Consider the following 15669-nt stretch of genomic DNA (forward strand, 5'->3'; position numbering starts at 1 on the left):
GGCTGGCGCAGCTCAAGAGTGCCAGGAGCTGCGGCAGCCGACGCCGGACCGCAGGGAAAACCTCCTGCGCCTTTGGAACTAGGCTGTTCGCCGTGCTGGTCTGCCTGCCGACCGACCGACCGACCGACCTTCTTTCTCATTTCTCTTCTCTTCTCTCTCACAGGCACATCTATCTACAGTACCCTCGTTTCTTATCTGTCTATCTGACTATCCATCCATCATCTATCTACCCACCACTCTATCTCAAAAATCTATCCCTGTATCTCTCCCTCCCTCCCTCCCTCCACTCAATACCTATCCATCCATCCATCCCAGCCATCATCTATCTACCCACCATCTCTCTCTCCCTCTCAAAATCTATCCTTTTATCTATCCCTCCCTCCCTCCCCTGAATATCTCTATCCATTTATCCATCCATCTATCCATTCATTATCTATCTATCTATCCATCTGTCCATCTCCACTCAATGTCATCTATCTACCCACCATTTCTCTCTCTCAAAATCTTTAATTTTGTCCATCCATCCATCCATCCATCCATCCATCATCTCTAAGTCTATCCTTTCATCTATCCATCCATCCATCTCTCTGTCCACTCAACATCCATCCATCCATCCATCCATCCATCCATCATCTATCTACCCACCATCTCTCTCTCTCTCTGTCTCCCAAAATCTCTCTATCCATCTCTCGCTCTCTCTCCTGTATAGCAGTTCCAGGGCTGCGTCCCCTTTAACACCAGCTGATCGCTTGCGAGCTTTCCCCCAGAGCCCCCCGGGCGCGGCGGGCCGGAGAAACGCCGGAGAACTCCATTTCCCGTGAAGCATTGCGGCCGGCCGGCTCTTCCCTCCCCCTCCTCCCTCTAGCTCAATCGGGCTTCCCCTTCGCCCGCTCGCCTTCACCTTTTCCCACCGCGCTCGCTTTCCTCCTGCGCCGGAGTGACGGCGGATTGACAGACAGGGGAGAAAAGGTAGGCGTTGCCCCGGAGCCGGCCGTGCTAAAAGGGGGGCGGAGGCTTGCGGTCCTCCAATGAATGGGAGGCTGGCTGATCTCCCGCAGGACCTCAAGCGCTGGGCCCTCGCAGGATGAGTCTCCCACCTCTCCCCTCCCGGGAGTTTCACCGTCATTAGAGTCTTGGGGATGCAACGAAGAAGAAAACTAAACTGATGCAACCTAAATCCGTGGGATAAAAGTGCCCATCATCCACCCCACCCCACCCATTGGCCTTAGACAAACATGCGTTTTCCTGCTTGCTTCTTGGGGTGGGTAAATGCAGCCTATGCAAGGATTATTTGGGCAAAGAGAAGGCATAATGGCATCAAGTAACTTCCATGCAAGAGCCTAATTCGGTCCACTGTAAGGGCAAGACAAAGAGCTGCCTCGAAAAAGAAATATCGATTTGTGTGAAATCGCCCAAATGATGAGGTTCCCTCAAAAAGAAAGAGGAACAGGCCGGGGCTATCAGTTCTACAGATGCCAAAACATTGGATGCTTCTTGGGATAAACCAGTGTTTCTCAACCTTGGCAACTTTAACATGGGTGGACTTCAACTCCCAGAATTCCTTCTTTCTGTAACCTATTCTTTCTAACCATCCAAACCATAAATCACAAAATCACTTTCTTTTCTTATGCAGAAAGTCCAAAAGGGGTTTCCAGTCATTGATGAATGTCAATAATGACCTTTTTCTAATCAAATTTGTCCAATGAGATATAGACAGTATCTCAAGGTGGTTGAAATTAAACCCATTCATCATTATTCCGGGAAGGTTTCTGTACACAGAATCATTTATATATTAAGCTTTTGAACACAAGCAGGTTGCTTATTATATTACTCTTCTACAGAAAAGGATGGTATTCTAGAGGTGACGGACTCGTCCCTGGGGGAGCTGGGGGTGTTGACGACCGACAGGAGGCTCTGGCGTGGGCTGGTCCACGAAGCCACGAAGAGTCGGAAGCGACTGAACGAATAAACAACAACAAAACAGAAAAGGAACCCCATAAGGTCCACCCTAAAAGCCAACTGCACCCACAAATGTGATGTGGCCCCACCTACTTCAGCTGCAGTGTACAGACGATTCTGGTTCAATTCCTGATCTTCCTTTTTCTTTCTTTCTTTCTTTTTATGGGCAAATACTTGTCTAAGGTGTGGTTTCCCTAAATGGCAACCGACAGATGGGTGGACTTCAACTTCCAGAATTCTCCACAATGCCCAAGGAATTCTGGGAATTGAAGTCCACCAGTTTGGGGATAGAGGTTGAAGGAAAACAGCTCTAAGAATCCTGCTTTCAGACAATAATGATTTTTGTCTACCACTTTCACAGGTTCTTGGAAATCCAGATGATGGCCCCACCTAAGCAGCTTGCGACATCTTTTATACAATCCCTGATCCTTTGAAAGAAGACCGTTTGGTAAGGCTTGTGGGAAGCTACATGAAATAAAAACCTTGCAGGCCCATGCAGGTTTATTAGGAGAAAGTGCCAGTGAATGTGGTAGGACTTCACAGTAAATTTCAGTATGAATTTAGTGAAGCAATAAGGGTTACGGTGCGCCAAGAAACATAGGCAGACCTAATGCAGCCACATGCTTTTATTCTACAGCAGTGTTTTTCAGATTTGGTAACTTGAAGATGTGTGGACTTCAACTCCCAGCATTCCAGCTTGCTGGGGAATTCTGGGAGTTGAAGTCCACACATCTTCAAGTTACCAAGCTTGAAAAACGCTGGTGTAGACTGAAGCACGAGTTAGGTGGGCAACATACAAGTTTAATAAATTATTATTATTATTATCTCATGTATTAAGGCAGAGCTGTTCCTTAAAAGCACCGACCTATCTTCTATGATTTTATTGATAAAAGTTTGAGATTAGTTGAGGGCAACCCCCTCGTCTCTAAGGCTCAGGGTCAGTTACGAATTAAAAACATAGAGCTCATTAGAGCTCAGCCTTGATACTTCCTTCAAAGGAGATAGATGCACATGTACATGTCCTGTTTTTCATTTACACGAAAAAGGCACACCATCTTAGTATTTGCTGTCTACTATCAGAAGCCAGGTTTGCACTGTAACTGATTTGTTAGTTTCAATATGCTGCAAGACTTGGGGGGGGGGTCCTCTTTTCAAAGAAGATACAGTACCTGCCAGAACAACACCAAATGCATAAAGTTACTTGGAATAGAACTCAGTCTTCTTCCTGAAAGTTGGCAGCCTCATTGTGTAAGTGGGTGGGCGGGTGGGTGGGCGTGCCAAAGTTTGTACTGATGTCTCAGAGCTTTAATTATCCAACCGCCAAATAGAAAGGTTTTTAGGGTGTCAGCCATTCCGACTGGCAGGCATTTCAAAGTGGCTGGATTTTTGTAATCTTATTAGAAACCCTGGGTCTTCTTCCCTCTTTGCTTGGTCAACGGCCTCTGTGTCTCAGGATCCGGCGATTTCCACTCCAAGGGTTAAACTCAGGGACCCTGGGTTGCAGAATACATTCTCTTAGTCTAGCTTTTGGTATAGCCACCCAACTGTGATGGAGGATGTAAGAATCCAGCTGGACTGGAACTAAAGTTGTTCCTTGTTCAGTCCTCTTCTTTGGGAGCAAAACACCTGTAGCCCTCTTGGTATTGTTGAACTGAAATCCCTATCAGCTTTTATTAAAATAGCCAAGGGTTAACGATGTGCTGGCTTAGCTACATCTGGAGGGCCACATTTCCCATCCCTGGTTTAGTCTAAAATTTTCCCATCCCCTGTTACTGGAGCCTTTTGTTAACTAAATGTCAGGCTTCTCCCCAACCAATACTGAATCGATAAGCTTCTTCAGATGTGATTCTAGGACACAGCTATTAATAGGCCACTATATTATATTACAAGAACTAGAAATACTGTTAATGAAGAAACCCAGCATCTGCAGTGAGAAAGATACAAGCCACATATTGCAGAATTGAAGTTTAAATCTTTCTCCCTCGACCCCCATCCCTTGCAGTGCAATGGGCTGAGAGATTCTCACTTTTGGACTGGAGGAACGGAGGACACCTCTGTACTATTATTGCAACAGACCAGTTTGGTCATAAGATACTTACTTTTGATCTTACCTCCCCAGATGCCAGGAAATCAGCCTATGACTTTTACATACAAACCATGTCCTTTTTAAAATAATAATAATAATAATAATAATAATTATTATTATTATTATTATTATTATTAAGCTAAAATTTGTCCCCTAATTTTCTGGTGGCCAGACTCTGCCTCCCTACTTTTAATTTTTAGAGCTAGGTTTATTAAAGACAAATATATTGGCTGTTAGGAATCACTTGTTGGCAAGAAATGTAAAAGATCCGTTAAAATCAAAGCAAATTAGCATGTGCTAAAAATTCATACTCTTGAAAGCTTCAATTTAGCCACCAATGTCCCATCCAGATTACTTTTGTTTCATCTTCTGTCCCCAGAACAGAGCTGATGGGTACCAGTGTACTCATGGACATCTTGGCACTGGCCAGGCTCCATGTTCCATCTGACATTTTTTTCTGCATTCTCTACCTAGGCCAGAGGCAATATTAGAATGACATCTGTAAAGACATTTTAGATGGAAACAGACATGGAAAAACAAGGAAAGTCTTCCAAAAAATTGCCAAGTTCAAAAGGAGGTTCCAACCTCAAATTAGTATGTTAAAGGATGCCAACAGACAGATAGTGATTACAAGAAGATCAAACAAAGTTGGAAGGTGTGTACAAATCTGTAAAGGTTCTAACCAAGCTGTGCCAGCTGGAGAATTACACAGTGGCCAACAGATTGGAAGAGGTCAATCTACATTCCAATACCAAAGGAAGGAAACTTAATAGAGTGTACAAGCTATATTGCACAATATCCTTAATTTCACATGCTAACAAAATAATGCTTAGGGCCATCCAACACAGATTATTATTACTATTATTATTTATTAAATTTATATCACTGCCCATCTCCCCCAGTGGGGGACTCTGGGCGGTTTACAATAAAATAACACTAAAAACATAACCACCTAAATTACCATTAAAATATAAATAAAAATGAATGAAAAATCCAAGTGGAGATGGAACACAATCACTAAGAGGTGCTATACCGCCAGCCATCCCCAGGTGGAGCTATCTCTCTCCCCCTCCCAAGCAAGGTGGCAGAACCAGGTCTTCAGTTTCTTCCGGAAGTCCGAGAGTGAGGAAACCCGTCTCAACTCCGGGGGCAAGATGTTCCAAAGGGCGGGTGCCACTGCAGAGAAGGCTCGCCTCCTGGACCCCGCTAGATGAAATTCCTTTGCTGATGGGGTCCGTAGCACGCCCTCCCTGCCTGACCGGGTGGGACGGGTCGATGTTATGGGGACGAGACGGTCCCTCAGGTACCCTGGTCCCATGCCATGTAGGGCTTTAAAGGTGATAACCAACACCTTGAATTGGACCCAGAAGCAAACTGGTACCCAATGCAGCTCGCATAACGGTGGTGTCACATGGGCTGATTTTACAGCACTGGTAACTGTCCACGTAGCTGCATTCTGGACCAGCTGAAGCTTCCGAATGCTCTTCAAGGGTAGCCCTGTGTAGAGTGCATTGCAGTAGTCTATATGGGAGATGACAAGGGCACGAGTGACTGTTCGGAGGGCATCTCGGTCCAGGAATGGGCCTAGCTGGCACACCACCTGGAGATGTGCAAAGGCCCTCCTGGCCGCAACTGCAACCTGCTCTTCGAGCAGGAGTCGCGAGTCCAGGAGGACCCCCAGGTTCCGCACTGGTTCCGAATGGGGAAGTGCCACCCCATCCAGAACCAAAGAAGACAACTTCCTGGAACCCGCGGGGCCATCAATCCACAGCCACTCTGTCTTACCAGGGTTCAGTTGAAGCCTGTTGTTCCCCATCCAGGCCCCCACAGCCCCCAGGCACCTGGAAAGGGTGGAGACCGCATCACTTACTTCACCCAGGATGGAGATATATAACTGGGTATCATCGGCATACTGATGATACCTCATCCCGTGGTGACGGATGATCTCACCCAGCGGTTTCATGTAGGTGCTAAATAGGAGAGGAGAGAGAACCGAACCCTGCGGCACCCCACAATGGAGGGGTCGAGGGCCGGATCTCTCCTCTCCTATCACCACCAATTGGGAACGGCCCTGGAGGAAGGAGGTGAACCTGCGCAGAACTAAGCCGCCCACCCCCAACCCCCTGAGCTGCCCCAGAAGGATACCATGGTCGATGGTATCGAAAGCCGCTGAGAGGTCCAAGAGAGCCAGGAGGGATGCACTCCCTCCATCCTGCTCCCGCCAGAGATCATCCATAAGTGCAACCAATGCGGTCTCCGTCCCATATCCTGGCCTGCAACCTGACTGAAAGGGGTCCAGATAATCTGTTTCCTCCAAAATTATCTGGAGCTGCAACGCAACCACTTTCTCAACCATCTTTCCCAAGAAGGGAAGGTGGGAGACAGGGTGAAAATTGCCCAGTATAGTAGGGTCCAAGGATGGCTTCTTGAGGAGGGGGTATACCAGCGCCTCCTTAAAGGCAGCCAGAAATACCCCCTCCTCAAGGATGCATTAACCATCGCCTGGACCCAACCACAAGTCACTTCCCGGGCTGATTTTATCAGCCAGAAGGGCATGGGTCAAGCTGACATGTGGTTGCATTCACAGTCCGGAGAATCCTGTCCACTTCCTCAGGCCCAACAGGATCAAACCGTTCCCAGATAACAGGGTAAGTACATTCCCCTGGCATCTCCCCAGACTCCGCTTCACGCTTAAAGTCCAACTTAGAATGGATCTGAGCGATTTTATCCTGCAGATGCTGTGAAAACTCTTCCGAACGGCCCTGTAGGTGGGTCCCTGGATCTACCTGACCCAGAAGAGATCAAGTGATCTTGAACAGGGCTGTCGGACGGCATTCTGCGGATGCAATAAGAGTGGAGAAATACTCATGTTTTGCCGCTCTTACTGCCACAAGGTAGGCCTTAATAGCAGCTCTAGCTTGTATTCGGTCAGATTCAGTCTTCGTCTTCCTCCAGCGACGCTCCAGACGTCTCTTAACCCTCTTCAAAACCCTCAACCCCTCCGTAAACCACAGGGAGTGACGGGTCAAACGAGGCAAGAGAGGTCGCACAGGCGTGATCCTGTCCAAGGCCCTGGCCGCGGCCCTATTCCAGGCCATGGCTAGGACCTCCGCTGGACCGTGCAGCAGGCCCTCGGGAATAACCCCCAGCTCCCTCTGAAACCCTACTGGGTCCATCAGTCGCCAGGGGTGGACCAATCGAAAGGGTCCAGCCTCCCTGCGGAGCGGGATGGCACAATAGAATCTCAGGGTCACCAGGGTGTGGTCTGACCATGACAATGGGGACAGATCTAGCTCTCCCCTCAGATCACATTGCCACTGCTCCAACAAGAAAACCAAGTCTGGGGTGAGACCACTGTCTCGAGTTGGGTCCCGAATAATCTGGGACAGGCCCATGGCTGCCATGGTAGCCACGAACTCCCGGGCCATCTCCGAGCCATGCCCCAGGGACAGCAGATTGAAGTCCCCCAGAACCATAAGCCTGGGGAACCCCACTGCCAACCCCGAGACGGCCTCCAGCAGCTCAGGCAGGGAGGTTGCTACGCAGCAGGGAGGCTGGTACAGCAGCAACATTTCCTACTGTTCTCAGGAGCCCAGCTTGAAAAACAGGGTCTCACAAGGCCGGATGCTCTCTTTTTGTATATTCAACCTATATGCAGAATATATACTGAAGGAAGCTGGACTGGAAGAAGATGAGTGTGGTTTTAAAATTGGTGAAAGAAATATCAATAATCTGCACTCTGCTGATGATGCTACTCTGATAGTTGAAAATGCAATGGATCTACAAGCTCTAATAATAAAAGTCCAGGAGCCCAGGGACTAAGATTAAATATAAAGAAGACCAAACTAATGACAATAGGTACAGCAAACAGTCTTAGAAATGACAGTGAAGATACTGAAGTGGTAGGTAGCTTATACTTTTTAGGATCAGCTATCAACAGTAAAGGAACCAACAGTCAAGAAATACACTCCAGACTTGATGGTACATCAACATTATCACTCTTAGAAAATAAAAAAATATATTAGTGGATGCATCCCACTATCCTGCTTAGAAAGGTGTCCACCTACCCAGAAAAAAGGAAGAAGCATGCAGGGAGGTGGTTGAACAAATGGTTTATGAGATGCTTATACCCACCATGACAGCCTTTTTATGAGAGTGGCCATGAGGCTCTTAAAAACTCCCAGTGTGACCACAGAACTGAAAAGTAGGCAAGGTGTTGGAATAAGGACAACTATTTTGAACGTTAATGGCTTCCACCAAGGAGTACTGGTAAAGCATAGTTTTGGGACAATGATACCAAACCACAGCAAATCCCTGGCTACCATGCTACACAAATAAACAAGCAAAAGCAGGTTTATGATTGTGACAAGGTTCGTGCAACACACTAATCCATAATAAGGTTTATGTGCTTTGGGCTAAGCATGCTGTGTAAACACAACCCTTTGGTTTGTAAATCATTTCGTGTGACTTACGGCGCTGCGTGTACCCAGCCAAGTATAGTTGAAGCAAACCATGTCTTAATATAAGGTGCAAAACCAAAAAACTGCCTAACACTGAGTTAGACCCTTGATCCTTTTTGCTCACTGCTCTCTATTATGACAGGCAGTGGTTCCCTAGGTTTCAGGCAGAAATCAGGGATTGAATCTGATTCTGAACTGAGTGATGGCTGTTTCATAATATGCTTCTTGGTAATATAAACATACCCACGGCATAAAATCTGTTCCTCCAGTTTAACTGTGGCTGGTGTTGAACACACACAAAACCAGTTTCAGACCACTTATAGAGTGACTCATTTTTTCCGCATTTTTTTAAAAAGCAAAGAAGACTTTGGCTTTTGGATGTTTTAAGTGTCTGATGTTTAAACTGATAAATTTTTAACCTCAGATTGAGGATTAAAGGCAGTGGAAGAAAACATTAAAAAAATGTAGGAGGGAACAAAAGGAACATTTGAGGAGTTCCTTGCTTCAGAGCCGGGGACATCAGCCCAGATCAAAAGCTCGGAGCAGATGGATGTTATTCTATTTATGTATAACATTCATTATCCAGTTTTTATTGTTAATATAATGACCCCAACGCAAGGGTACAGAGCAGGATTAAATCGACCATGGCCTTTTAAAAGCTGGACACAAAAATAATAGCAGCCAAGATTCAATTTAAAACCTCAGTGAAAGAATACATTTTCAGCTGCTGCTGAAAATGTACGCAGCTTGGCGCCAACCATAACAAGGAGCAATTTCACAACTGGGGCGCCTACAGAAAGAAGGCACTCAGTCTCGGCTCACTGCGTAGGACCTCACTGCAAAGCTTGCCCTGTTTCTGGCAGGGCATCTCTGGCAGTTTTGAATGATCGGACTAATATATATAAGAAGGGTTTTGAGTGTTAGCACAACCTGCTTGAATTTGCAAACTGACAGCCCTCAGAATGGGGTTCCTGCACAGTTTTGAGGCCAACTTAACATTAAATGTGTCACCATAATCCAGTTTTGAGATGAACAGCAGATAGTCCATGCTGCATGACCTCTGCTGTCCTGAATCAGCGCCGAGTTTTAAAGAGGCATTTGTTGCTATGACAGTGATAGGTCTAAAAATAGCCCAGTTTATGCATTTGCTCCTGAATTGCCAGACATGAAATTTCTGGAGGTGCTGGATCTCCAACACAGGAACTATCTATCCACACCACCGTTGCCTTGTCAGGATTTATCCAGCCCGCTGCTGCATCCAGACTGGTTAATCCCAGTCGTGGGACGAACACACTATGCTAAGAAATACAGTTTCAGAAGTCAGGGGGGACACAGAGGAGAAGAAAATTCAAATGACAAAAAGGATTCCATGATGTCACAACACACCACCCTGCAATTTATATACTTGCGTCCAGTGTCACAGTGCAAGTTCGTAAGGGTGAGGTTTGCGTTGTGATGTCACCAGGTACGTGTATGTCATCATCATTCCATCATCATGAGTAGCTGTAGGTGCCTATGGATGGCTTGGCTGATTCAGGTTTAAGGAACTGCACGAAGCTCTGCAATTCTTGTTGTGGTTAATAAACCATTGCTGATGGCTTAGTGGGTTGCATATACTTTCCTACCCCAGTTGATAATCCAGTTCTTTTAATGACACTTTCCAAAAGCTTCATACTGATGCTAAACAGTGTTGAGGACATGCTGGATCATTGAAAGGTCAATGGTTAACATGCAAACATTGTACATAGATGTCTTTCCACACAAAGGAGCGAGTTTCTCACTTATGAGCCACTACCCTGAACTTTTAAGACACTGGCTAAAGCCTTTATGTTATGGTTCTGCAGTAGCTATATAAGTGAACATACTGTTTCATTTTGCACTGTGATAAGACAAACTGAATCTAGTAACTTTCCACTGGCTTAAGTACTAAAGGTGTAGAAGCTTAGCTCGGAAGTTTTGTATCTGTGGGCAAGCTGCACAGTGCTTTGCAGGCCACAGCAAGCAACTTGGATTGTATTTATTTATCTGCCCTTTATTTTTAACCCACTGCAAAGCAAAGACCCTGGGTGGCGTGCCACAAGAAACAGGAAAGATAACATCTGCATAAATAACAGATGAGCACCCAAGACAATCAACTAGGATTGAAAGCACAGTGGAAGAAAGATCTTTTGAAAGCTTTACCAAATGCCAAGGAGGAGGGTGTTGCACAGGACTTGGGGGGAAGTGAAGATACTTCATTTTACAAAAATAAATACTTAATAGGCTTGTAATTTTGAATACGTTTTCCATAAGTACAGAATAAAGCTTTCCAGCTGCCACAGAGTTTGCAAAAGGAATGTTAGAACTTCAATGCATTCAGGGCTTTTCTCTCCCCTCAAAAATTTAATTCATATATTATAATTTGGTCCTTGTTCTTTTTTTCTCTCAGGTTTGCTCCATTTCCAGTCATGTCAGAACCTATAACACTAAATGTTGGTGGGAAGCTGTACACGACTTCCCTCTCCACTTTGACCAGCTTTCCAGACTCCATGCTGGGTGCCATGTTCAGTGGGAAGATGCCAACCAAGAGAGACAGCCAAGGCAACTGCTTCATTGACAGAGATGGCAAAGTTTTCCGCTACATCCTCAACTTCTTGAGAACATCTCATCTGGACCTTCCCGAGGACTTCCAAGAAATGGGCTTGCTTCGACGAGAAGCAGATTTTTACCAGGTCCAACCACTGATTGCAGCCTTACAAGAGAAGGAAGTAGAGCTTTCTAAAGCAGAGAAGAATGCTATGCTCAATATCAGTTTGGATCAGAGGACACAGACGGTTCATTTTACTGTCCGGGAAGCTCCCCAGATCTATAGCTTGTCCTCTTCTAACATGGAAGTGTTCAGTGCCCATATATTCAGCACTTCCAGTTTGTTCCTCAAACTTCTAGGTTCCAAACTTTACTACTGTTTCAATGGCAACTTGGCATCCATCTCTAGTTATTTACAAGACCCCTATCATGTGACCTTGGATTGGGTGGCCAGTGTGGAAGGCCTGCCAGAAGAAGAGTACACAAGGCAGAACTTAAAGAGATTGTGGGTCCTGCCAACAAAGAAGCAAATTAATAGTTTCCAGGTCTTTGTGGAGGAGGTACTGAAAATTGCCATGAGTGATGGCTTTTGTGTTGACTCCTCTCACCCACACACCTCAGATTTCATGAATAATAAGATCATCCGGCTCATTCGCTACAGATAGGCGTAGCTCCCTTGGCAGCAGGTCCTCTATAATTGTAACATTGCCTTGGTGTTGTATCGTGTCACAAGCTACAGGCTGGAGTTGACTTCACAAATCATGTGCTAATCCAAACCCTGAGTTCTAACTGAAGGAGGTTAGTTTTCACTTAAAAGACTAACCCATATGTACTAAAACTAGAAACAGGAGTGTGGTGCATTGGTATGTAGGCTGCATGAAAATTATGTAAGCTGCTTGCTCCATATAAATTGGTTGCTCTACTTCAAGGGACACAATTAGAAAACCAACTCATTCTCGTATGGCCATGTTAGCTTTCACAATAGAAGTGTGCAAAATGTTTTGAATTCAGAATGTTTCGAGCTTAGAACAGGTTTATTTCTGTATTATTTATTAAACACATCTATATGGCCACCTGTCTACCAGAAGGAACTCTGGGTGGCAAATGAGTTCATAATACAATTTAAATTAAAAACTATTTCGGTGAAGAAACAGCATTGAGGCACAGTAGTTATTCCAAACTAAGTTTTTTATGCTCAGAGGATGGGTCAAGCTGGAGACAACTTTGATTACCTCTGATAAGTATTCTAAGTTGGAATAGTCTGTACTCTGGCTGACCATGATGAGCACATTCTAGGCAAACGTCACCTGTTTTCACATCCAGTGCTGTGGTGCCTTGTGGGGAAAGGCAGGGATTAGGACAGCAAGGGAAAAAGAAGGGGAAATAAGTGATGGTATTTCTAATTATAAAGTAGCCTGAGGCTTGAATGAAACTGTCCATTCGTGCTCTGGGGAGAGAGAGAAAAATATACAGTATAGCAATATTGAATGATTTACTCAGAGAAGTTGAAAAACTTCCATTTCTCTCTCATAACAACAGCCTTACTTTAACTTTGCTGCCTCAGTTTCGCCATTGGAAAGGGAGAACTGGGGCAGCCTTAACTTAGTAGAAAGAATGCTTTGTGAGACTAAAACCATCTTTTTGAATAAAAATGACTTGAAGTGAGCAGGGCATGATAACCCCTGGAGATGGTTCCCTTCTCATTTATAGTATATAAGCACAGAGACAGAAATTTTCCAGAGCAGCTCCTGCCTTTGTTGTTGTCTGCTTGCTTTTAAAGGTGAAGGGCTGCTAATCGCCTTCAGAAGAAACTAAGACACAAGCCTAGAGTAGTTCAGACTCTTGCTGATCTGCTGGAAGGCCAAAATGTGGCCTGGCTTCACAGTCCAGCAAGGCAATCCCTCAGGAGGCAACCCCCCAGATTAGAAACAAAAAAGGTCATGCCAAAATCCCATCCATTCTCTGGCATTCCCATGCCAGAAGGTATTCTTCAATTTGGGCAGCTGTACACAAAGCATCCTCAAAACCATGAAGATGCCAGTGATTTATTTTTTTTTTAGTTTGGGAGGGCTACCTGGGATCTGCAAAGGTTGGCTATCTCTTACCAATCTTGGTTGTTGCAGTTTACTAGTAGCTGTGGTTGAACACCATGGCTGAATACAAGGATGGGCAACCTGCAGGGTGTTTTTTTTAAGTGTGTTATTTACATTTATTTGTGTAATTAACCAATCCTCCCCAAAACAGACTGAAGCTTTCAACTCCACCTATTCCAGTAATGTTACTACCATTGATGTGGTTCTTGGAGGTGAAAAATCAGAGTCATAACACATGCAGCCCCTGAAGAAGAGAATGTTCTCCAGCATGGGTTTATGTTTGAACCTAGCCATGATCAAGATCCTGGAGAAACATTGCATGTGACTGGTTGGGTGTCCTCAGCTTGGTGGATCAAAGGTAACGATAGAGATAACCTCAGATTGAAATCTGAAGCTGCATCCCTGTTGGATCTCGGCAACAGTGTGGAATTTCCCATTGTTTTGCTGTGGGAGTTCTTGTCAGCTTCCCACTCCAGCCAATAGCCTGGAATTCCCAGGTGGTCCCCTGTCCAATTACTAAGCAAGGTAACCCTGCTAAGGTTTGAGATCAGCAAAGGTCAGAACAGTGTTTCTCAACCTTGGCAACTTGAAGATGGGTAGACTTCAACTCCCCCAGCCAGCATTCTGGGAGTTGAAGTCCACCCATCTTCAAGTTGCCAAGGTTGAGAAACACTGAGTTAGATGATGCTACCTGCAGAGGTAGCAGTTCAGAAGACCTGCTTTTTAATTCTTTTCTGCTAATGAGATAGCTGTTTTTTGGTGTGGCAACACCACCATCCTATTGCTCCATTGGTGAAGCCTATATTTATTTATGCCTGTAAGTTAACCATAAAAAGTGAAATGCGATGGTAGCAATGGCAGTAAACTAAATTATTTTCTGACTAAAGATACAGCATCCTTCATTTATTCATCCTCAGGGAGGCTGGGCCAGCTATGTTCTTGCATTTTTTTTTCTTGGATATTGTGGAAGTTTGAAGCACTTTCTTAGAAACCTCAGATGTTGCAGTCCAGTTGTAATAATTCTCGTTCTCAATCATTCAACTCATTCTCCATTGGGAAGAGTCCAAAACACACTTCTTCTTTTTTTTTTTGGTGCCTTCAAGTCAGTTTTGACTTCTGGCGACTGCCTGGACAAGTCCCTGCAGTTTTCTTAGCAAGATTTTGGAAGTGGTTTGCCATTGCCTGCTTCCTGGGGCTGAGAGGGATTGACTGGCCCAAGGTCACCCAGCTGGCTTTGTGCCTAAGGTGGAATAGAACTCACAGGCTCTTGGTTTCTTGCCCGTTGCCTTAACCACTTGACCATTCTGGCTCTCTAAGAATGATTACCCATGGAAATTTCCTTACAGCTGTGGGATTTGCACATGCCAAGTGGTGATCTTCCAATACTCAAATGTGTTGCTGGTTTTCAGCAAGGTAAAGATGCCCTCAAGTTGAGTTTGGCTCCTGGCGAGGGCACTGTGGAGTCTTCCAGGCAGTGTTATAGAAATGCTTTGATACTGATTTCTTCCAGGATGGCTTCTGATTCTCAGGATTCACCAACAGCCCTGAAATTCCCAGGGCTTAGCTACCAAAAGAGGTGAATTAATTCTTGCTTCTTTTCAGGGGATGCTGACGTACACAACTGTTCTTGGGAGTTCATTGCTCTGTTTTGGCTTTCATCCTATGCCAATACTTGGGAAATCCCCCTTTTCACACACACAAATAGGCTTAATTTTCCACGGCAGCATCCCTGCTCCTATATACTTCTAGGTAGCATCCTAGGAGCATCCTAGGAGCATCTACATACTTCTCATACTCCTATACATGAAAGGTCCCCTGTGCAAGCACCGAGTCATGCCTGACCCTTTGGGGGGGGACCACTTTTGCGACGTCTTCTTGGCAGACTATAGAGCGGGGTGCTTTGCCATGGCCTCCCCCAGTCCTAATTACCTTTCCCCCAGCAAGCTGGGTCCTCATTTCACTGACCTCGGAAGGATGGAAGGCTGAGTCGACCTGAGCCGGCTACCTGAGAGAGAATCCAGCTTCCACTGGGATCAAACTTGGGTTGTGGGGAAGAGTTTCGGTTGCAATACTGCCGCCTACCCCTCTCCGCCACACGAGGCTGTTACTCCTATATATATACATACACTCATTTGTTTGTTTGTTTATTATATTTTTATACTGCCCATCTCAAAATGACTCTGGGTGTAGACAGGCAGACAGACAGGACCAGAAACATTACGGGAAATAGATTGTGCCTAAGAGTGGTACTTTGCTTTGCAGAATGCCAGATTTCCATTAAAAATGTTTAAAATTATAAGAAATCAGGTGGGCCAATGAGCCAGCTGCCAGGGTATCAGCTTTATTGCAAGTCCAGTTTGATAGAGAGACTCCTTTTCCAGCAACTGATGATGATGTGTCTTGACCAGGTTTTTTTCAAGCTTGGCTGGCTGGGGAATTCTGGGAGTTGAAGCCCACACAACTTAAAAGTGGCCAAGCTTGAAAAACACCGCTTTTCCCATCAGTT

At 45.3% G+C, this 15669-nt stretch overlaps 1 protein-coding gene across 1 annotated transcript; it reads left to right on the plus strand.

Annotated features, from left to right (window-relative positions):
• The first annotated feature begins 870 nt into the window (after positions 1–870).
• KCTD21 (potassium channel tetramerization domain containing 21) lies at positions 871–12324 on the plus strand. Its single transcript, XM_063305942.1, has 3 exons — positions 871–969; positions 2321–2407; positions 10934–12324. Exon 3 carries the CDS (start codon positions 10953–10955, stop codon positions 11733–11735), a length of 783 nt encoding a protein of 260 aa, XP_063162012.1. The 5' UTR covers positions 871–969; positions 2321–2407; positions 10934–10952; the 3' UTR covers positions 11736–12324.
• Positions 12325–15669: the final 3345 nt, after the last annotated feature.

The sequence above is a fragment of the Candoia aspera genome, chromosome 5 (genome assembly GCF_035149785.1).
Source record: "Candoia aspera isolate rCanAsp1 chromosome 5, rCanAsp1.hap2, whole genome shotgun sequence".
In the NCBI taxonomy this organism is placed as follows: Eukaryota; Metazoa; Chordata; class Lepidosauria; order Squamata; family Boidae; genus Candoia; species Candoia aspera.